At 55.3% G+C, this 23589-nt stretch overlaps 1 protein-coding gene across 3 annotated transcripts; it reads right to left on the reverse strand.

The window, feature by feature from the left end:
- Window positions 1-1159: 1159 nt before the first annotated feature.
- Window positions 1160-21252, reverse strand: ARHGAP19 (Rho GTPase activating protein 19). 3 transcript variants are annotated; one of them, XM_035311846.1, is made up of 12 exons: window positions 21170-21252; window positions 11582-11847; window positions 7772-7852; window positions 7226-7435; window positions 6279-6505; window positions 5646-5732; window positions 4653-4718; window positions 3739-3927; window positions 2954-3052; window positions 2254-2346; window positions 1715-1783; window positions 1160-1566 (listed from the first exon to the last, which is right to left on the reverse strand). In XM_035311846.1, exons 1-12 carry the CDS (start codon window positions 21211-21213, stop codon window positions 1510-1512), a joined length of 1488 nt encoding a protein of 495 aa, XP_035167737.1. In that variant the 5' UTR covers window positions 21214-21252; the 3' UTR covers window positions 1160-1509. The 3 variants fall into 3 exon arrangements, with proteins under 3 accessions (XP_035167737.1, XP_035167738.1, XP_035167735.1); XM_035311847.1 differs by lacking the exon at window positions 21170-21252 and adding an exon at window positions 14293-14388; XM_035311844.1 differs by lacking the exon at window positions 21170-21252 and adding an exon at window positions 12798-13172.
- Window positions 21253-23589: the final 2337 nt, after the last annotated feature.

A 23589-nucleotide genomic window follows, 5' to 3' on the forward strand; every position in this document is an offset into this window, starting at 1 on the left:
GAGGCACGTGGCTTTGTAGCTCTTAAAAAAAAAATCCAAGTACAAGCCCATGAATAACTCCAGCTAAGCGGCTCAGGGCTCCGACAGCCCCTTCTGACAGCTCTAGCCAGTCAGACCGAACTCCCCGCTCGCCTCCCGATATTCACACCTCCTGCCACCAGTTGTCTGGGAGAGCTGTCAAGGACAGAGCTCTAACTTCTGCTGCTGGTTCTTAGAGATTAGAAGACAATTATAATTGGATTCCAAAGATTATTTGCTTCACCAAGAAGGGCTGAGAAGCATTTAGATGGTTCCCTGACTGATTAAATCTTTATTTCACAGCAGTGACCCTGTGTGTCTCCTACCAGAGAGCTTGCAGACAGGTACTTGGCAAGACTGGCTTACTGGAGCACTCCAGCTTAACACCACAGCTGACACCAGCCAGCTGTGATGGGGGGGTTATCCTGAATCTAGATGGTTTTATCTCATTTCTGCAGCTCAGGGCAGGAAGCCCAACCTGGCTGCAGCCCTTTCTCCCCATTTAATGACTAATCAGCCAGGCACCTGACCAGCCATCCAAATGTCTCGAGCCAAAGCCTTTGGCACCATCTGCAGCAGATCACAAACGGCTGGAGCCCTCCCACACCCCTCACGCTGCTGCTGTGCTGTGCAGACAGCCACCAGACCGCCTGCCACCGCCACCCTAGCATCCAGAGGCCGGGCTGCCCTGCCCCTGACAGCTTCTGCCAGCCTCCCGCCCCCGAGAATAAGCCCTGCTCCTCTTATCCTCCCTGGGGAACACGAAGCAGAGCCAGTCCTTGCTCACCGTGCAGAGCCAGCAGCAGCGCGGCACTGCAGAAACATGAAGGCAGTGAGCAAGGGCTGCCTCCAGCTCACTGAGAGATGGCGTGATGGGAAAGGGGCTTTCCCCAGGCCCCACTTGAGGTGACGGCACCCAGAGCCTCTCCTCTTCAACAAGGCCCCTCCTGTGCTCGGTACCATGTGTGCGCCCCAGCCCTGCAGGGACAAGGCAAGAGGGACCCCGCAGGAAGCAGAGATCCCGGGAAGCACAGAGGGCACGGCCCGAAGAGGCACGGTGAACTGCCAGGATGCGGGTAAAGGCTGGAGTCCACTGCTCACACTGCTAACAGAGGGAGGGAAGCAAAACCGAGCCAATGCGTTAAACACCCAGAGCAGAAAGAACAAAGAATACAGTCTAACAACATTGCAGAGAAAGCTGGGAGTAAAACAGGGCCCCACAACGCACAGGGCTCCCCTTGTAAGCAGCTCTTCCCAGAGCCGGTAGGTCAGACATGCTGCACAGGTTTTGGTTAGATAGTGGTTTGCCCCATAGTAGAATGAAATGTAATTTATGTACAGAACAAAACAAGTCCCTGCAGTCTTTGCCAAGGTCCGGTTTCACGGGTGCTGGAGTGTTGGTAAGGGCTGCAGGCTCCCCGCTCAGTGCAGCACAGTATTCACAGCTTGCGAGGCCGGGCACTCCCCACCCGTGCGTCGGTGCGAAGCCATTCAGAGGGATGAGGAGTCCTTGGAAAGCAGGTGGGCTCGCATGCGCCTACAGGAGTCCTGGAGCAAAGAATTACAGCAGCTGAATGCCTGAGACACAGAACACCATGCAGGAAGAGGGGGACACGCTATTACCCCCCTCAGGAGGACAGCCCAGCAGGCCAGGTTCTTCCCTCACAGGCAAAACGTGTGCATTTGTCTCTCTCACCTCTTTCCGGCCCTCCAAAGTTTTCAGTTTTGCTTGGGACGTGTGAGCCGGAGATCCACATTTCTGTAACTGGACGAGATAGGGGAATAGGAGCAGAGAGAGGAAATGAAGTGGCATCCACAGCCTTCTCTACCTGTACCACCAGACAGCAGCTACCACCCAAATCTACTCTTAGCTTGTCTGGCCCAGGGGACAGCCAGACCCACAGGCAGCAGGCTGTGTGCAACTGGTGAGGGAAGATGGGAGGAGTAAGTGGGCACTAGCCAATGTCCCAGAGCAGGAGTGCAGATAAACCCGGAGGGACAACTCTGGAGCGGAGGCCCAGAGCTGCCACCCATGCCCTGGCGGTGCCCTCGTTAGTCCTGCACTGCTCTTCCCACAGCAGCTTCCTAAGGCCTTATCTGATCACACTGAAGAAATTTGGAAACCTTGTCTTGAACAGAGAACAGCGAGCAGCCCCCCAGGATCACTCAAATGGGTGCCCAAGCTGCATCCAAACTCCCTCCCACAACTTCAGCAGTGCCGGGAGCAGCTCTTACCAGGTGGATGTTCTCTTTGCTGGCTCGTTTGGGCTCCGGTGTGGTGTCCCTGCTCTTCCTCTCCACAATAACTGGGGTTCCCAAAACCTTCCGCTGCCGTAAGAAGAGAGGGCCGTTGGCTAGTGCTTAGAGTGCAGAGAGGAAAAGAAAGGGAAGGAGCAGGATGCATTGCTGATAAGCAGCTGGATGCTGGGAAAGAAAACAGGAAGCCAGGCTGGGACAAAGACTGCAAAGCAGAACCACTTGAAACACCATGCCAGCAGGCTCAGCCTGCCTGATTCCAGAGGGTCTGGGAGCTGACAGAAGGGCTGGCCAGGAGCCTAGTTTGTCAGAAGCAGGTACATGCTGCTGCAGGGCAGCCTACAGTGTGCTCACACCTACACTAACAAGCTAGGCTACATGACCAGCTCCCTGTCGGTCCTCATCTCATCTCAGGAAGCAACCAAGCTCTCAGAAAGATGCACAGTTCCTGCAGCCAAGCGTTTCAGCAGAGCATCTCAGGGACGATTACGCTTTATACTAGCAAGGCTTATTCTCACTGTGCTGCCTTTTCTGTCCCCAGTGGATCTGTGTTCTGTGGGCAGCCAATACTTTGAACAGTCCCTACCTTTGGGGGCATCATTCAAGCCAGGGCAAGGCAAAAGCAGAGAGCAATATCAGAAACTCACAGCAGAAAGCAGGGCTCAGAGGCTGCCTTTACCTTAATGAGGCCGCTGAAGGAGCGCGAGCGGGTACGTCGTGGTGCTGGGGGTGTGGCCGCTTCGGAGCCGGGAGTGAGAGCTGAAGGATGCTTATTAAACTAGGAGGAAACACGAGGGCAGTATGTTAGCACGGTTACTGTCACAGCTAAACCAGCCCCTTGCTGCTGTGTGCTGCCCTCTGGCTAAACCTCTGCCTGGCTTTTCCACACCCCAAAATGGAGGAGCAGCTCGTGGTGATGGGAGAAGAAAAAGGAAGGTTACACCTCCCACACAGGACTACAGGGAGCCTGGGTGCAAGGCTGCTTTTTGCTCGCTACCAGGTTAGCTGTTGAAGCAAAAAGGGGCCGGAGGCTAGCAGCCAGAACAGGTGCTGGCCATGTCACCCAGCCTCAATGGAGCAGCAGGTTGGCTGGGAATGCTCCCCAGACTGAAACCAGTTTGTCCCACTCTCTGCAGGCAGAGGAAGGGACTGCTCCCTTTCCAAGGCAGGAAGCTCAATAAGGCCACGATCAGGACTGGGGAACTGCTGGCTGGCACATCCCTGGCTCAAGAAACAGCTCACAGCACAACTTGGTGCAGCAAGCTCCACTGTCAGCCACATCCAGGATAGTCTTCCTCCTCCCCTGCCTTCATACAGGTCATACTGCCTCTTACACAGCCCAGAGCCCCATTCCCCAGCCTGCCCAGGACTAGGAGCAGCTCTCAAGCAGGCCCTGCTTTCAGCCCTACACACAGAATTGAGCTGACAAGCACATCCCAAAGAGATCTTTCCTCCCCGTGCTACCTGCCGAATGAGCTTTTTCTTCTTTGCAGAGTCAGGCATATTGTGGACATGGCGAAAGAGCTCCCTCAGAGCCGCCTCCGTGCGCTGCTGGGTCTCCTCCGGATGGCAAGAGTCCAGTCGGCCTCGCTTCTGAGACTTGAGGGGCTGCAGCTCCTTGGAGCCAGGAGATGTGAGCAAATCCAGGTCATCCTGGGAAAGAGGAGAGAGCAGTGGCTTGCCATGCTTTAATCCAAGTGAGCCACCCATCCGAGTCAGGCCGGGGAGAGTCTCGTGAGCTGCCTCACCCCAGTGAATGCACAGGGCTGTGTTTTCCCTACCCCTCTGCAGCAGCACTGCACCAGCAGGCCCCGTGCCAGGAAGAGGTGACAGCAATACAAAGGTGACCCCATTGCTTCTTCCCTCCCTTCCTGGATGCCAGCTGCAGAAGCCCTTCCAGGCCTGAGAAGAGTCAGTGCAGCTCCTTGCAACACCTTCTCCCTCTCCTGCAGCTACGAGGGAGAGAAGCATTTGCTGGAGAGATGCAGCCAACCCTTGTCCCAGTGGCAGCAGGTAGCCTTTATCCCAGCCCCTCTACCGAGCAGCCTGGCCACGGCAGCAGATGCATCTGTCTGGAAGGCAGAACCCCGTGAAGGAGCAGGTGCTGCATGTACTGGGCACAGGGAGCAGGTTTGCTGCTAAAGAGGTGCTGGTAGCTTTCCCCGTGCTTTTGATTAACAGATGCTCCAACTCTGCCCAATTTCCCTGATGTAGTTGCCTGCACTTCCACACCATATGGCTCCCTCCGTCCTGTTCTCCAACAGATCCTCTTTCACGACTTGGTTTGTTTTCAGCCTCTTTCCCTCACAAAGACCCCTTCGTAGCATCACAGCCTTTGCCCTTTCACGGAGGGCAGGCACCACAGCTGCTGGCCTTACCTTGGACGTGTGGGCTCTGGATCCCAGGTAGTGCAGCCTGGCACACTCCCGGATGTACGCTGGGGCCTGTGACCATGAGCAGAGAAAATACCATGTGTACATTTAGTGTGCTGGGCCACAGGGCAAGGGCAGCCCCACAAAGAGCTGCTCTGCAACCACACCACGCAAGCACTGCGCTGCTTAGGGCAAACAAGGCAATGGGATTTCATATCCTCCGTGGAGTCCCTGCTTACGGTTTCCCTTTGATGCACGCAGCCAAGACAAGAGGAAAACAGAACAAGAGCTGGGCTCCACAGAAGCTTTGTCCAAGCAATTCCCCCAGCTCTGAGCTGGCCAAAGAGGGCACTGACAAAGGGGGCAGAAGGGAAGCTTTCTATGGGAAGTCTACTTGCAGAGGGTAGATGCCTACAGTGACCAGGAAGCCATGAGACTGTTGCAGAAACACTTCCTTGGAGAAACCCACAGACAGCTCCATGTTCCTGTCCTCCCACAGCATCCCTCTCTGAGCTAGACAGAGATGCCCAGGACTGCAGACTGTGCCTCTAACAGCAACAGGTTGACTGCCGCTGGCAGAGAAGTCCACAACGAAATGACCCTTTGTATTAGGGACACAGCTCTTGGCAGCACTCATCCAGAACAAGCCCCTTCAGTTTCCCTCCCCTCTTCAGAGGGAGCCTGGTCACCAACTGCCCCACGGAGACAGGTTTCCCAGGCAGGAAGCAGGTGCTGGGTGTCCAGCAGAGGGTGGTATTACACTGCACCGGGCTCCTGACCTGCCAAGGCACAAAGGCCACCTCCGAGCTGGCTGCCTTCTCCTGGGCTGCACGCCCAGCAAAGGCTTCCTTTCACCAAAGGAACAGCTGCTTGCAGGAATCCTGCTCTCACTTCAGAAGAGAGCACCCAGAATATGCCCAGATCCCAGGTGGCAGGGGTAAGGGCCATTCGGTCTCATGCAGAAGGTGCATGGAGAGCAAGACCCCAAAGCACACTTACCTTGAAGAGTTTCTGCGAGTGTTTGATCATGAAGGTCACTCCATTGTTTAGCTTTGTGATATTCTCTTGCAGGTCATTTGCTGTCACCTGGCAAGGGGACACAAAGGCACAGCTGTTAGAAGGAAAGCAGGAAGTGTCTCTGCTGCTGCCCTTGTTGGTTCTGGGGTACAGACACATACACGGTGTCTCAGCAGGGGCTGGGAAGGCAGGGCTCACTGCTCACTAGCGAACACAGCTCAGAGAGCCAACACGGCTCTGAGAGGAAAGCTGACCCAAGAGCTTGGCCACCCAGACAATTCTGGGGCCACACAGTTCACCCACAGCACAAGCAACCTTGCAGACAGACATCTGCAAGGTTTGTGCAGAGCTGTTATTCTTAAAAGAAGAGCTGTGCTTTAAGTTTTACTGAAAAAAGACAAAGCAACAATTGCAAAATGAAACCTACGGTGGGTCTGGACTGAGCACTAGGACCAAGTCCTGCCAGACAGCACCACCTCACCATCCCAGCCTCCAACCCTCACACCAGATTGTATCAGCACAACCTGCCCGTCGTGGACCCTCCCCTGTAGGCCTGACAAGCCTCTGCTTTCTACCTTGCAAGATCCCACCAACAGATACTGAGGCTTTGCTCACATTTCTGGGCCACAGGATGTGGGGCGCGAACATGAGGGCAAGATTGTGGGCAGACATCTTGTTCTTGTCCTGCTTCTTGGCGGTCTGGTAGAGCAAATCCAGCAGCAGTTTGAGTAAGCTGCGGTTGGGTGCAGGAAGGATCAAGAAGAGCAGCTGGAGGGCTTCAATTTGGCGCTCTTTGTCCGGAGTGCTGGTCTTATTTCCCTTCTCATCAAACAGCGTCAAGTCTGCCAAATCACAGGGCTGAACATGAAGGACACACATTCCCTCTCCGACAACAGGCTTGCTGCAGCCAGTTACCCTTCCCTCTTCACTTGCAGATCTCCTTTGAGCTCCCGCACAGCTCTTCGCCCTTTGTGTCCCTCCCCAGCTCCCAAACTCCCCACCTGATGTCTTAATCTCCCAAAAAACAGCACAGTTGCTAAGGGTTCTGATGAGCTGAAGGCAAGGTGGAGGCTGTTCACGTAAGGCAGAATCACAGAATACCCTGGTTTGGCAAGGACCACAAGGATTGTTGAGTCCTACTCCTGGGTCCACATAGGACCGCCCCAAAATCAAGGTAGTTCAATAATGGTTATTAAGTACATGTTCAGTTATTAAGTTATATTAACCATTAAGTAATAATGTTTTTAAAGTACTCCCTAATTTAGGAGACTCCAGGCTTTAAGCAGATGGAGACCCAGGTAACCCATGCAGGCTCTTCTCTTGAAGGCATCCTATGCTGGAGAGAGAAGACTGAGCTAGGCAGGCCCGGTCTGATTGCTTAGGGTGTTCGGCTCCAGCCCTTCCACCATTAGGTGGAGATGCCAGGAAGATTCCTTCTTACCCTGCATGTAGGGTGTGCATTTCAGGATCTCCCACAGCCTAGCGTGCAGCTCTTCATCATTACCAGTTTCCTAGCAGGCTGGCTACATCCCCTCTGCTCATCTCTTCTGTTGCTCACTCACCTGCAATTTTGAGGTGGGCATGGAAGTGCTTGTGTGTCAGCAGGGGCTCTGGTAATTCACCCAGGAACATCTTCAGCAGGGTGGCCACATCGTTGGAATGAAACTCTCCAGAGTCCAGGTCAATATCTGTACCACTGTTCAGAGCATCCTTCAGCATCTGCTGCCTGATGCTGTTGCCTGGCACCCGAAACAAACCTTCTGCTCGTAGATCTGTTCAACAGAGGGGAGGAAAAAAGGCTACCAGTTATTCAGAGGCTTATTACCATCCTCTTACTACACAGGTTCTCTTTCCAGAGCCTGACAGCAAACCTCAGTGAGCTGCATAAGAACCATGACTTCAAGCTGACTCCCGTAAGCAAAAAGAGTACGTGCAGAGGGCGAAATAAATCAGCCTATTTGCTAGGCAAACCTGGGGAACAGCCATCTAGTCCTGCCCGCAACTCCTGCTGCTGGAGAACTCGGAGGTGCCCACCCTGCCTGCACCAGAGACCTGAGGTGGGCCAGACACCCCTTGGGATAGGAAGAGAGCAAGGCAGGAGTACTTACTTTTGTGCAGATACTCAATTAACTGGGAGACCTGCGCGATGCCTTCTTCTGTCAGCGGTGAGCCGAACACCACCCCTTTCTCTGCGGAACACAAGATAACATGTTCAAGCAGCACAGAGCACAGCAGCCACAGATGATTGGTCCCCACAGAACAGGATCTCAGCATGCAAAGACCACTGCCCCAAAATACTAAGGGTGAAGGTCACAAGGACCCCCTCCCCCGATGTTATTTCATAAGCACTCCCAAATAAGTCATTCATCTCACCATGCTGTACTTACAAGAGCTTCATCATCCTGCTTCTTACCTCAGCTTAATTACAGTTTTTATCAGCTAAGGCAAACATTCTCTAGCTCCTGAAAAGAAAACAACACCAGAACAGATGCTTCAGTTTTAAAGGGCATATCATCCGCAAGCCTGGGCCCTACGGAAGCAGCAGCGTGGGAAGTGTAGATGTGACAGCCTGGACTGCCCAGGTGCCTGATGCATTGGCAAGCTCCACATCTGGGAAGAACAGTCCAGCTGAATCCTCACTGTGACTCGTCATGGAGCAGAGCAGAGAACTATGAGGCTATGGGAAAGGGGAACAGGCACCAGTGGGGACAGCAGGCATGATCCAGCTGGCTCATGCTGGCCTCCTTTACAGGGATGGGCAATCCCCGGAGTTCCTAAATCTGGTGAATCTTTTCCGTGTCAGCTGCCCCAAGTAAAGTGCAAAGTATCAGAAGGGTGAGCAAGGAAGAACTCAAAAAAAGGGAGAGGAGCAAAGCATTGAGCTGGGCCCTGCTCCAGAAGGAGCACCAACAGCTCCTCTTACTCCCCAGGTTTGCTGGAGCGGGTACAGATCAGGCAGGAGCTGGCACACATCAGCTCCACAGCTCCAGTAGTGGCAGGCTCCAGCCCCAAAGGGAGAGAAAAGCAACTGAGCTGAAAGGATGGAGACTTGCATGGGAGGAAGCACTAGATGAGAAGCCCGTTTAACTGAAAGGTACTTGAACTAGTGCAGAAAACTGTTCTGTCCAGAGGGGGACTTCCCAGGTAAGTGTTTCTCAAGCAGGACAGTTTTTTCTAACACATGGAGTCTTGCTGGTGCAAGGCTTTTTCCACCAGTTGCACACAGCCAGCACGCTCTGTCCCTCTGAAAGCTGAGGTAACTCCTATGGGCTTCACCAGGAGCAACCACAGCCCTGTGCCCCACTTCTGCCCTCCGACGCACAAAGGTTTTGGCTGCAGCCAGCCAAAGAGCTGCACAGAACGCACCGCACGTGCTGCCCGGCACTGAGAACTTGACTCAGGTACGCAGCTGGTTTGTCCTGCACTCACACTTCGGCTTCAAAGAGCTTGCAGATTAAAGAAAAGAATGTTCCTCCCTCCTCCATGGCCAGACTGGCAGCACTGGCCACTTCCAAGGGCTGGCTGGGCATCTGCACCCCAGCTTTCTGTGGCTGAGAATTTTCCTACTTGTAGTTGCAACTGACAGGCAAGCTATCGAGCAGGGCGTTGGCTGGCCTGACAGAAGTTCTCCCCCCACCAGCTTTGCCTTGCTGTTTGTACCCCCCTCATAGCACGCTGTGCTTTGACTAGCCTTTGGTCTGCTGTACTACAGCTCTTACTGCTCTGCAGTGTTGATGCTCACAGCATGTGGGAAAGACCTGGTTAACACTGTGCACTTCTCGAGCAGCCTTCCTGTACGACTAAATTTATTCCGCCTAAAGAATGTTCCACTTTCTTCCAGGACTTCTGAAGTACATGGTAAGTCACCAGGAACTCCAGCCTCCCGTTAAATCAAGAACTTTCTGACCTCCCTCTGATAAAGCACAAGCTCCAGTCTTCCAGGAGAAAGGACAATGTGACCTCTTGATCCACGCGTAAGGTTTGAAAGGCGTGAGTGCAAAGGGAGAGAACAGTTGGCAAAAAGGTTCTTGTCCTTGAAGAAAACTAAACTCATTAGACATTCAACAGATAGAATCAACAGTGGCCAGGAAGAGAGGAAAATACATCTTCTTGAGACATGCCTGACAGATTCGATTTACTTTTGAAGTCAGAAGCTGATATCTGAATGAGAATTTGATTCTCAAAGAAACTTGAAAGAAGTGTCTGGAGAATGGATGCTGAGTTACAAAGGCTTAGATGTTATGGCACGACTGCTTCTGAAACTAAGCAGCAGCATGAGATTGAGTTTCCTGATGCCCAGAGAACTCGTGTTTGCAGCTTGATCGGCTCTGAGCAGTATGGTCCTTGGCCTCTGGCTTTGAAGAAATAAAACCTGTTTGTTCTAGCTGGCATATAACACGAAGGAAAACAAATGATAGCTCAGAGATGAAACACACAGTACACAAAATTGATTTTCTCCGTAGGCACAAACTCCCTTTTTCTCAGAGTTTGGCCAAGGAGTTCACAGACAGTGCCTGTCAATGGAGGGAGACACTGCCATTGCAGCCTGGGAGCACAGCCAGCGGACTTGGAAACATCTGCTAGCTGTAGCTCCAGTGCCACAGTGCGAAGATCTGTTCTTACGGAGCAGCAAGGCAAATCGTGGCCATACTCACTATCTCTCGCCTCAGTGTGCTAAAGCACTTGATTTACAATACTTGATTTTCCCCTGCAGTGCTGTCCAGCCCAGGGTGAGCGCTCCCACGGGGTGCAGGGCAGAAGTCAGCACCAGAAAATTCAGCCTGAGCAATGGAGCCGCAGGGCTTGTCCTTATAAAATGAGGTGGAAACTATACAAAGGACAAAAAAAAAAAAAGACACAAAGAGGCCATACTCAGACACGCTGGAACCTCCCTTCTCAGAGGTGCTCACAGAAGAGGAACTGCTCAAAGGAATTAGAAATGTCCAACCCCAGGCTGCCAGCATTTGAAGGCAGCTACCCACAGCCTCTCCGCCAGCAGACAGCTGGTCTAGCTAGTAAACCACGGCAGACAGAAGGATGTGAGAGGTGCCCAGATGGAGGTGCTTTGTCTAGATGAGAGAGGTTTCACTGAACTCACAAGGAGAACCAGCATCCCCTCGGAGTGTGGGTGGAGGTGGGAGAAGGCGCATACACACCTCCAGCAGCAGTAAGATGTAACAAAACCAAGCAGTAATGCGAGCCAGTGAACAGGAGCGGATCCAAACACAGCTGTGCTGCTCAAAAAGCAAAGCTCAGACTTCTGAGGAGGGGCTGAGGATACTGTTTTGTAACTCCAGAAGAAAACTGGAGCTGAGCGCTTGCCTCAGAAGCACGATCTCCTGAGGCTGAACCTGGGCTTGAGCAAAGCCAGGCACCAGAGCTTTGCCCCTGACTGCTGGGACTGGGATGTGGATTGTGACTGGCATTTGGAGAGGCTCTTACCTGTTTTATAGATTTGAGCTGTACAGAAAAGACCTTCAAGACAGCTTTTACAGGAACTGAAGGAGACAGCAAGCACCAAGAGAAGTCAGTGGCCTGGAAAACCTGGGCATTACGGTTCTTCGCAGCATTTGATGTTCTCAAGCTTTATTAATATTCCGTCACTTATGAAGAAAGCTAACAAGCTAAGGGAAGCAGAGCATGGACTACCACAGACAAAGTCAAGCATGCTGCATGCAGAGACAGAGCCCCTTGGCATGCGTTGGAAGAACCTGCAGTTTGTTCAGACACACCTCTGCAGCTCTGCGCTGTCCACACCAGGAGCATGCGGGGACAAAGCCACATCTCTGTGGTTTGTGCCGGAATCCCCCGAGACCACCAGCAGCAGTATGTGCTGGCAGGTATGTGAACTATGGCTAGCAGGGGGTGCCTGTCAGCATCCCCCTGAAGGTGGGCACCAGACACCGTGCCATACTCACCTTTGCGTTTCAAAGACATCAAGGAACGGAAGAATCCAGAAGCCGTGCTGTTTGCCCCGGGCAGTTTTGGGTCTTCCTCTCCCATTAGCTGGGCCAGCTCTGCCCCAGGCAGGTCGATGAGCCTGGTAATGTTGCTGACCACCAGCTCCGTGAACACCTCTGGTTTTTCATGGCGCAGCTTTTCCACGAAGAAGTCCGGATTGAAGATGATGGGCTGGCTGCGGAGGGAGGAGTCATTGCAAATGACAAGATTGCAGATGGCATCACTAGAAAAAAGAGGAGAAAAAAAAATAAAGCAACTTCTCATCGCTTTTACAGCCAGCTGGTCTGCTCCAGAGGAGACATCTGCTGACACAGGAGCCACCAGTCTATACCGACAGCACTGTCTGTCTTTGGTGAGTGTTCAGCACCGTGCGGTTACGTTTCCCGTTGGAGCAAAACCATTTCTGGCCTGTCTGCACAACGCAGCCATGCCTAGCACTCCGCGGTGTGATGGTACAATCTGCAGCACATGACACCGCCCAACCAAAGAAACTGTCACTGCATCCACATCCTCCTAGCTCAGGCAGCGATGACATCCAACATTTTACATCAGCGTACCGCTCTCAGCCATAAATAAGTTTGGGTCTTTCTCCTTTCCTCCCAGAAATTCACTCCCAGCGGCCTGTAAGTCTAAATCCCAATCTAAATATTTTCATGGCCAGCGTACAGTCAGCAGTTCCATCGTCATCACCTTTCTACCAACAAATAGGAAGTCGCCGTGCCCCAGGACTGTTTTTAGGACCATGATTTTGTCACAGCACTGGCTCACAGTACCGCTAGGGATCCAGGTGACAAGCTGCCAACATTTTTGCTGTCCACCCGCCACAATAACTGCCCAGCTGTGCACTCCCAGCCTGGAGCAAGTGTGAAACCAGCAGTGTTAGGACAAGCCACTCGAGATCAGTTCTGTAGGATCTTCTCTTCTCACTCAAAAGAGCCTGGCCCCATCCCCCTGACACCCTCCGTTCAGATACACACCGATTGGTCCCCCTGAGCCTCCTCTTCTCCAGGCTGAGCAGGGCCAGCTCCCTCAGCCCTTCCCCACAGGGGATGCTCCCATCCCTTAGCCATTTTAGCAGCCCTTCACTGAACGCACTCCAGGAGCTCCACGTCTCTCTTGCCTCTTCTTCAGGCTGTTTTTTCTCTGACCTCCCAGTTCTCTGCTGACACGCACCCTCTCCAGCTTGATAGCTTTTCATGTGGCATGGAAAACGGACGCATCCGAGACACTGCTCTGCTGAGGGTTACCTGCCACAGGTGCTTACCCCTAGCAGAGGTTAGGCAAATCACGTTTCCCACGTCTAAAAATAAAGTTATCAAAGAGATCCCAGTTTAATCAGCACTCTTCACCATGCTCACGCTGAACTCATCCCGATTTCCATCCACCTCTAGGTCTTTCATTACCACCTTCCCACCCCTGTCTCAAAGGCTCGCACACTTCTAAGTCAGGCCCAGAGGCTAGCGCCTCCCTCGCCTCTCCTCTCCCTCTTTTACTTCAAAGTGAGGATTCACGTCCTTGATCCCCAGTCACAAGCTCCTGCCACGATGCCATAGTTAGCTGCAAAGCATGCCCTGTCCCCGCGAGTCGGCGTGCAGGGAGGAGGCCGCCCCCCGCCCGGCTCGCACACACTGGCTGCTTTCACCCGCTGACATTTCCAGCCCCGCCAGCCCGATGCCACCCGAGGCCTCGCGGTGCCAAGCGCGCTGCCCCGGCAGGCACAGCACCCTGCCCCTGCTGGGGATGGACGCAGCCCAGGGTGCTGTGCTCTGACCGCAGCCGGGTGGCCGTGCTCGCTTCCACACCCGAGCAGAACGGCCCGCTGCGTCAATTTGACCCGAAAGACCATCTCGATGCACTTCCCAGGGTGCCCGATGGGATTAAGAGAGGAGGGAGGGAGAAAGAAACTCGCAGAAATCGCAGGACGCCAGGCGCTCAGCAACACTTGCACCGTGAGAATCCCCACCAACCCCCCGGCCCCTGCCAGCGCTCCCCGTGGATGCCTGAGGCTCCTTCAGGAGGACGGAGCAGAGGAAGCTCTGCGAGGCAGACCGCAGGGCAGGCTGCCAGGCCAGCCAAAATTTCTGAGAGCTCCGAAGGGTTCCCAGCCGCACTGCTCGGCGCGGCCTCGGGAGCACGCTGCCGACTCCAACTGGGGGCCATATTTTCCCGAGCACCTCCCGGTGCGTTTTTCAGCACTTTGTTCGACGCAATAAATCAGGACCGAAAACGCAGCGGCTCCATCCCCGCTGCCAAAACGCGGCCACCGCTCAATCCGATCCCATTCACGTTTCGTCACGCGGGGCTACGGCACACGGGCAGGGCCAGCCCCGAGCCCCACGGCACCTCCTCCCGGGGCACTGCAGCCCCTGAGAAGGGTTAGCGGCGGGTGCGGAGGCCCAGTGACCCCGCCGGCAGGGATCCGTGCGCTGGTATTCAGGTTTGTTTCCCCACAGAGACACGCAAGTACTCTGCAGCGGGTACGCCGAGCGGCACGGATGCTCTGCGCGCTCCGACAGCCGGATACCTAGACTCGGAGAAAGGGAATGAAACAAGTTCCTCAGCTGGAGCTGACTGGCGGGACTCCTCTGCACAGCCGGCGCTCGAGCTGCACAAAGTTTAGCGACATTTAATGCGAAAAAAAAGAAATAGAAAAAAGTAAATTTCTTACATGAGTGCTGAGAGCTTTTGGAGAGGCATTAGGAAGCAGAGACGGGGGAAAGAACTTGCTCCTTGTTTGCAGCAACAAAAGAAACCTGCCTGTCCCAGCGCAGCCTATGCAAATCCCACGCATGCTACGAGACACAAGGGCGCATTATTGGGGCTGAAAGGCCCCCTTGGCACACACTGGGCATCAGCCTTCACGCAGAGACAAAACAGAAAAGAAAAGCTGGACAAATTGATTCATGTCTCTTGCCAAAGGCTGCGTAGCTGGAGCTGAACGGCAAATAACTCCTACATGGAAACCAGGCTCTGAATCGGGCCGGCGTGGCGTTAAGTGCTCTCCACCTGGATCTGAGAGGGGTCCACAGAACAGCCCCAAACCAAATGTCTGCCGTGAGGAAAGCCGTGCAGCCACGTTCCCAGCTGCATCCAAGCACAGCCGATGGCTCAGCACCAGCAGGACAATGACGACATCCCCTAAGTGCACAACCCCGTGCGCAGGAGCCTTGCTGGAGACGCTCCCAGCCCCTGCCTTTCACACTTTTACATCATTTCAAAGACTAAAGATGGTCTGCGAGCTGGGAACATCCCCGTCCCTTGCCGTTTACCACCAGGGCTGTGCCACCACGTGCCGTGGCCCACTCCCATTCCTCCCGCCGCGGCTGGGACCAGCCTCGCGCGCCCTTGCGGCGGCACTCCGAGGAGCCACTCCATTCTGAAAGGTCACTTCTCAGCGGCGTTCCTCGCACGGAAAGTTTGCCTTTGTACCGTTACTGCTAATCAAAATGGCCATGAGCAGCACACCCCTGCTTCCGAGCGAGGATGAAGCCCCCGCTGGCTTCCCGCACAATAACCCTGCCAATCCTCGGCGCCGCGCGCACCACAGCCCTCAGAGAGAGCCATGTGCCCCATCTGCTGTTTTCCCGTTAAAAAAGGAAGATGGATGTACTCTGCCTACACGCAGTTTATGTAACGGCAGCAAAGGGGAGGCAAACATTTATTCAGGGAGGTTTTTTCGCTATTTTTTTTTCTTTGCTTGCAATTAGAGATGTATTTTTATGTGCCGTGAGCTCAGATCGCTTTCCGACATGTCGAAAGGGCAAAATAAAGGGCTAACTAGCTTCCTCTCTGATCCCATGAATAAAGTCAAACCCCACTGAATAATAAAACCTCGTGCTAATAGGGCTGTGATTAAGACAGCAGATTAAAAAAAATGGGCCCTATATTGTGCCCAGAGTCCTGCCATTCCCGCATCTCTCCGGAGCGAAGCCTGTGATCCCAGCCAAGCCACAAAGAGAGCTGTCTGTCACACCCCGCGTTCCTCCTGCAGGCATGACAGCCCCAGCATTTCGTGGGGAGGGGATGGCGCAGGAGGTCAAAATCATGATGGGTCAATTAATCCCTAAGGTAACTGCAGCCGATCCGGGGAAATGTCTGGGAAACGAGGCCAAAAACGAGGTTTTAAGTGGCAAAACCTGGCGACTGAACGTGGGGGTAGGAGCCCTGCAAGGAGGCAAATGAGCTGGTGTGGAAGCAAGCTGGCAGTCAGCTAGGTGAGAGCTGCTGTTGGTTTTTTAATTGTTCTGACTCCGTGCGTGTGCAGGCAGAAACAGATTCAAGCCGCATGAGAAAGAGCATAAAGAGAAGGCGAGGCAAGAAAGGGAAGGAAGGGGAACCTCTGGGGCAAGGCATTAGCCGTGTTTGCCTGGCTGGGGAAGAGCTGGAAGCTGCTGCTGAACCTAATTCAGCGGGCAGAATCATCTCCAGTGCCATTTTGTGCGCCTCGGATGTTGTCACTAAGAAGCTAATACCTCCGTCACACCGCAGCAGACGAGCATCGCCACGGAGGAGTAACAGGATTAAAGAGCTTTCGAAAATGAGGCAGATAATGGGAGGAAATCTCCCCGTGTAATAACAAAACCTTTGGACTGAGAAACAGGCAGGCTACCGGCGAGCGCGGAGCGATAAGCAGCCGCTGCCAGGGAGCACGAGACGCGAGGGATCCTTCGCCTGGCTGAGCACAAAGGGAGACGGGAGGGATGGATGCGCGCAGGCTCACGTTTCCCCGGGGAGGGAGAAGGAGCATCGCTCCCCGCGTGCTGCCGGAGCACGGAATCAATTAATGAGGCTGTCTGAAGGCCGTGGTCCGGAGCCAGGCGGGAGCCAGCCCAGAGCCGGCGACGAGATGAAAGAAGCGGAGTGGAATTATGTGAAATCGTTTTAAGAACAAAAGGAAGAGAAGACAAATTATTTCCTAGATTAAAAAAAAAAAAAGATTTAAAAGAGCTGTAATGGGAACGGACCGCAGGGACACTCGAAGGGACTCCGCAGTTAAGGGTGCTCTGAGGACGGTACTTCAGGCTGACATTCCTGCAGGGCAGCGGAACAAAGACCACATTCAGCCCTCCGCTTCAGCACAGCAACTCCGCGGGGTGACCGATCCTCCTCCGAGAAATGTCAAGAAAAACAGGCCACAACTTTTGCCTAGGGCTGTGCTCGTGAGGTCCGTGAGGGCAAAGAGTCCCTTTGTGGTGGGCACAGAGCGCGCAGCACAGCGGGTGCCAAGCCTTGACCACAGTTTCTGGACTTAATCCGAGCGAGCCATAATAGAGAACACCGCCCTTTTTAATCGTCGCTGTGCTTTCTTCACCTCCAAGCAGCCAGCACGGAGCGAATCAGCCTTTTGGCTACGGGAATCAGATACTAATATACAATTGAAACAGCAGGGGAGCGGGGAACAAAGCTGCTATCACGCGACAGCAGCCTGTGCTGGACAACCTGGAACTAACGCGACACTCGGCCATCTCTTGGCTATCCACATCCCTGCTACGACCCATGAATTCAAACCCTGCCTCGGCAAAGGCCTCAAACACCTCGGCAGCATCAGCTGCACATCTGTGGGGCAAACCTGGAGGCAGGCAGACCCATCTGGGAAGATAAAAGGGCTGGGGGGGCGCGTGCCTTGGAGCAAGCTGAGCGCAACGCACGATGAGCATCGAGGCTGCAGTAGCAAGACAGCCTCGTACACGTGAAACATCGCAAATTGACATCGCAGCGAGATTTTCTCCACGCCCGACCTCAGCGAATTCTGTTACGGTATTTCTCAGAAGGTCCACAGGAATACTGTGAGTGGCCGAGGCAGCACTTCCATCAGCCGCCAGCACAACATCCCAGCACCCGGATGCCTTCTGGTACTAGGAGACCACCTGAGAGGGGAAGGCCAACTGAAAGGCACCCCGGGGGAGCTGCAGGCTCGTCACAGCGCTCCTCACCCAGCCTCCTTCCCAGCAGGCGATCTCGCGGCGCGCCCAGGGCTCCGCAGACACACCGAAACCCCGCCAGGAGCCCCGTGACTTTGCATGAGGGATTTGCAAGTCGGCGCGTCTGCCTTAACGCAGCCTAACAGCTTTAAGTAAATAACAACCCCCATCTTCCTGACTTCCGATGCGGCGCAAAGTTTGTAAATGCCTTTATTTTAACGTACCCCCCTCCAGGAAGCAGCCCTGAAGGAGCAGCCTTAGGCCCATCACAATTTCGCTGAGGCCGGCACCGAAACGGAACCTTTTCAGATGGCAGCAGCTGCCTCCCCTCATTACCGCTCCGTTCGCTTTTATCGCTGCAGCACTGGGAACCTCAGTCCCAGCTGGGGGCTCCGGCACGCTCCGTGCTGCACAAACACAGAACAAAGGCAGTACCCCGTCTTCAGAGGGCTGCTAGCTAAATCCAAAATGCACGCTGGAGGGACAGAAAAGAGGAGGAATCCCAGGAGGAGAGGCAGTACCATCAGTCAGCATGGCTCATAACTGAACTCAGCTTTTTTGTAGACGCTATTAAAAAGGAGGGCGAGGAAGGACAGGGAAAATAATCAGGTCACCCTGCAGAGGTTTAGAGAAAAGCCAGCTTGTGCACGGGGGCAGTGTGGGGCTGCGCACAAAGGAGCGGGTCCGAGAGCCACCATGCAGGGCGACGGGACGTGGGGAGCGAGCCGAGGCAGCCTGAGAACCCCCTGCAGCCCCTTCCCATCGCCCAGAAGCATCCTGCCCGCCTTGGAGAAGGTCACAAAGTCACGGGGCTGGGTGACAGACCGGCACAGGCAGCGGCTGCTGTCACCAGAGGGTGAATGCCAGCCAGGTCCACGTGCCACGGTACGTACCCACACGTGCTGCAGGCGCTGCTCCTTGGAAGGGCTGAAATTAGCTCGATGGTTCCTTGAAAGCCTCCACCATTTAAATTGCACAGATTGATTTTTTTAAAAGGTTAAGTTCCTTTGATACACTTTAAAGCACCCAGGACCGCTGACAGCTCCCAGTTCAGGAGGGAAGGGTTTGTACAAACAGAAAGCGGAGTGGTTTCCTGGCTGTAGCTATAGCCAGGACCAAACGGTGCATCACTGTTGTTTGCTTTCGCCGACACGCCGTTTGCTGTGTGAACGCCATACCGCACACCTGAGCTTTTCAGCAGACCACGTGGCGCCGCGGGGGATCTGCCAGGGCTGCTGCCTCCCACGTCCAGCACAGGGCAGCATCAAACCCCTCCTCACCACAAAGCCCCCGCAGGCGCCACGGCGCAGGGCAGAGGCCACGTCCCACGTTCCAGATGTGCGAACTCTCACGAGCTGGAGCGGCGACGAGGCACACCTGGACGCGTGCCAGCCCTCCAGTGAGCCGGTGGCATCTGCTCGGGGCTACGAGGCACACAGATAAGCAGGGGCGGCGCAGCTCGCGGTGCCGTTCACCAACTCACTGAGCTGAGCAGCGCGGGGGCCTTCCGGGGGCGTTTGGGGCAGGCCGGGATGTCAAAGGCTGGAGGGTTGCGCGCAGCCCGCGCCTCAGCTCACGAGCGGGGCCGCGGGAACGCCCGTGTGGAAGCCCTGAAGCGCGGCGTTTCAGCATCCTGCCTGAACTCCAGCTAAAACAAAAAGGGAAACCAACGCCGGCTCCCCTGAGAACGCGCTGCCTCTGAAAAATCAGAGCTGCCACGCTACCGCTCGAGAAGAAAGGATGTTTGTGGATGGACTCCAAAACTTTAGAGATTTATAGGCCAAAAGCAAACATATTAGAAGTTTTCGTTAGCCATCTGGCAGGCAGTTATTTAAGCAGCTTATCGCATTCCCTGCTATCTGCAGTTTCTGAAAAAAAAATTACGATGGAAGCTGAGATAGCCTTACTGGGATTACCTAGCACAGAGGGGGGAAAGGCCAAGGGCCACACAGCGAGGCTGGACCTGAGAAGTGCAAGGAGAGGCTGGGACCCAGCAGGCGTGTGTGTCCCACGGCCTCAGCACTGACCAGGCTCTATGCCACAATCCAGCCTGGAGGGACGGTGTTTCCAAGAGGAACGTGACCTCAGTGTGATCGCTAAGCACGAGCCGTCGTTCCCATCCTGCCGTCTCCTTCCCGTCCGCCTGCGCCTCTTGTGAAAGCACCACACGCTGCAGACCGCTGCCCTTTGGGACAAGGGATTCGGCTTCCCCAGCACAGCTTCCAGGCTGAACCGAGCGCCCAGGCGCCTTTGAACAGCGCCCGTGAAGCCCAGTGACATTTCCACATGCGCGTGAATGCGAGCACAGCGCCCAGGCGATGACTAGGCTGGCAAGGAGACCCAGACGCTGCTCTGGGATATGTGGGCAAGCAACTCTCCCCCTTCAGACAAACACACAATCAACTGAAGTGCAGCAGAACAAGGATCCCGTTGTCCAGCCCATCCCGGGCCCTGGATGGGAACAGGAGGGGGTGTTACATGCAAACATACAGAAATACTGCAAGGCAATGCAGCCTTGTGTCGGGGTGCGTGGCTACGAGGGCTGGGCAGGGAGGGGGATTAAATGCACGTCTGAGCCTCGGCAATTTTAGCGAGGGCTGTGGGGAAGGGAATGTCTGAATAAGCTCGTCCCTGCTCCGGGCTATCTCTGGATGAAAGCAGCCATGTGTTCGGGCTTGGCTCTAACAGCCAAACCGGCCGTTTTTTTCCTGTGACCCTCAGCAAGTCGCTTTGACTTTTTACCATTAAGTCATGCTTACAGCGAACACGTTCCTATTTGCAGTAGGACACAGACGGCAATTGTCTCCCCTTCTGGTGCCTATTTACGTTGTTGTCGCCCAGCTGCTGGGTGGCACCCCCAGGAGGCCTTTTCCCAGGACACCCTGCCTTCAGGCACGGGGCTGGAACCCTTCCCGCTCAGCCGCCCCGGCCGTGTCAGATGGGAGACCGAGCACTGCGGTGAACCTCAGGTGTACTCCCTGAACCTCAGACGTACTCACTGAACCTCAGGTGTGTTGCACAGAAGGGCCGAGGTTGGAAGGGACCCCGACGATGACCAAGTCACGCTGAGCAGGAGAACCCAGAGCACGTTGCACAGGACGGCACCCAGGCGGGTTTGGGGTATCTGCAGAGAAGGAGACCCCCAAACCTCTCTGGGCAGCCTGCCCAGCGCTCAGTAAAGCAGCGTTTGTGTTGTTTATGTGGAGCCGGAGCCTCCTGGGCTTCAGGTCGTGCCCGCTGCCTCTCGTCCCGTCACTGGGCGCTGCTGAAAGGAGGCCGGGCGCATCCTCGCGTTGCCATCCGCGGGCCTGGCACTCACCTGCGCGCCCAGATATCCTTAGAGCCCTTTGGGTGTTCACACGCGTGGATGGGGCCTGCCCGCCGCCTGCCCCCCAGCAGCAGCACGCCCGTCCTTCGGAGGCCGGGCCCCCCCCCGCTGCAGTTACGGCCCCGTTACGAGGAGCCGGGCGGAGGCTGCGGGCGGGCGGACCGGCACCTGGCGGCACGGGCACCGCCCGCCCCTCCCTCAGGACGAGAGGAAACGGGAACCGAGAAATGAAAACGCAACACACGGGGGGACAGAGCCGAAATCCAGCGGCCGCGCTCCCCCCCCCCCGCTCCTACCTGCGGCCGCCCCGCCCGCCGCCCGCCGGCGCTCCCGCCGCCATCTCAGCTCATACCTGCCGCCCCGCCTCCCCATTGGCCCGCCGCGCCGCCCCGAGGGCCCGCCCCCGTCCTCGCTCCCGCCTCGCCGTTGGCTGCGGCCGGAGGCGGCCCGCCGCCATTGGTCGGTTCGAACCACCACCGGGCGAACGGACACGCGCGGCGGGGCAGCGGGTACCCGCCCCCCCGCGCGGGGCACGCTGGGAGTTGTAGGCGGGAGGGCGGTGGAGGGGGCGAGGAGGCCGAGGGCCATTTTGCCTGTGGCCGAGCAGCCCCGGTGGCCGCGCTGAGCCCCCCCAGCTCCAGGCAGGGGAGAGGAGGCTGGCTGCTGCCTGCGAGGCCGGCACCCGCGAGCCTGGGGCTGTACGCGGAGCTGTGGAGGTCCTCGTGCTGGTAGCACTCAGTATCCGCACCCCTCATAGCCCACGTTTTAGCCTTCGGTATAAAACCGCGCGGTGCAGCCCTTTTAAGGAACTTTTAAAGCGTGGCCCACAAGGAACGGGCGCTGCAGGACCTGCCCGAGCCTGCAGGGACAACAAAATGCTGCGGGAAGCACGACTTGCACCATAAACCCCAACCTCTACTGCCCTAAAGCCCAGCTGCACACAGGTTTTGTAATCTCCGTTCGGAGATGTGAGGAGAAACAACAGACAAGCAGTTTTATTTCCTTTCTCCTTTCTGCATGGAAGCACCTGCCCTGCCCCTTGCCAGAGGCCACGCTCCCCTGCACACTTGGTACACACAGGCTTGCCCGCAGCATTCAGGCAGCTTTTGGTTAAGAAAAATAGACTTTTAGAAACAGTAAGTAAAAGTGCAGCTCAGAGTGCGGAGGGGACTGGAAATTAATCTACCAGATTTTTTTTAATTGACTAGATTTCAGCTGGAGTGGTCCCCTGGCATCTTAAACCTCCGCACTTAATTATCTCGCTGCCAATCACTTCAGCATGCACACCGCGTTCCTCTGATGCTACTGCCCCCAGGAGGGGTTCTCCTGTCCCTGCACCCCGGCCTGGGCCAGCCCTGGACCTGGCACTGCAGAGCCCCGGGTGTGCCAGCAAGGAGCCCCAAGGGCACCGCAGTGTGCTCGGAGGTGGCGCCCGCCCATCCCTGCGCAGGATGCAGTAGGGGACAGCCCACAAGGCACACGCTTGTCCCTCTCGGTGGGACGTGTCAGCCCCGGCCCTGCTCTGGGGCTCCCGTGGGACGCAGGGACACAGCTCTGCTCCCTGCCAGGGACAGCTGCTGCTGGGGAGGGGGCTTGATGCGGAGCCAGCCTCCCCGGGCAGGATGACGTCTCCTCTCCCAGGGTTTCTATTGCATTACATGATTAATTAGCTGATTAACAAGATGGTGTTGTGGAAGAATCTGTTCTCTGGACACCGGCTCAGGCAACACCATCCTCTGTGCTAATGAAACTCTTCTGTTCCACGCAGGCGTGCACTAATTTAAGCAACAACATGCAAATGAAGAACAATACAGTGAGTAATCTGGAGCTTTTAAATGAATTAGCTACAGCCTTCTCCAGGCTCTGTCTCCAAGGAGAGAAGCAGGAAGATAGATAGCTCTGACGGGCCCAGAGCCACATGTTACAGGTGCTGGCTGGCTTGGAGGGTGACCGCCGTCTGTCCCACCATGTCCTGCCCTCAGGGGAAGGCGGACACGGGGCCAGGGCTGAAGGCAGTGGCAGGCCTCCCCCCCAAGCTTTTTTTTTTTAAAAAGGGATCTTGAAACAACAAAAAGAACAGAAGAGAGCCACAAAACTGGATTTGCAGCCTCCAGAAAGCAGCCTGCAGTAAGAGGCTGAACAAGCACAATCCCTTTAGCTTGTTAGGAGTCTGAAAAGCGTTGCTATTCCAGAATGTATGCTACCATGACGTGGAATGACAAAAGACTAAACGCTTCTTAATACAGAAGGGGAAAGGGAAGCCAGATACGTTCACAAATGCATGTTCTTTGCAGTGTGAGCCATGGGACCCATACCCTCCAGCCACTGCCCTCACTTCCATTCTTCAGCATGCTTTGGCTGAACACCATCTTTTGGGCTTGATGCATAAGTAACCGAGTGAAAACTGATTCTCAGGCCTACCTGAGATGTCTGGGCAGCCAAAGGTCCAGGGTTATTGGTGCTGCTCAGGTGCAGCTGGTAGGGAGGTGGTGAGAGCAGAGGAATGGCCCACTCTGTCTTACCTGGGAGAGCTAAGGGCCAGCCAGCGAGGTTAGCAGCAGCAGCAGCTTTTCAGCCAATTAGCAAAAATTTGCAGCAAACTTTTCCTGCCTTGCAGCCAGGCCTGGCTGAAACGCAGAGGCAGAAGCCTGTGACAGCCAAAGAGCAGACAGCGCCTGTGGCACAGATCCCACAGTTGAGGGACTGCCCAGGAAAA

This window comes from Oxyura jamaicensis, assembly GCF_011077185.1.
Source record: "Oxyura jamaicensis isolate SHBP4307 breed ruddy duck chromosome 6 unlocalized genomic scaffold, BPBGC_Ojam_1.0 oxy6_random_OJ72994, whole genome shotgun sequence".
Taxonomy (NCBI): Eukaryota; Metazoa; Chordata; class Aves; order Anseriformes; family Anatidae; genus Oxyura; species Oxyura jamaicensis.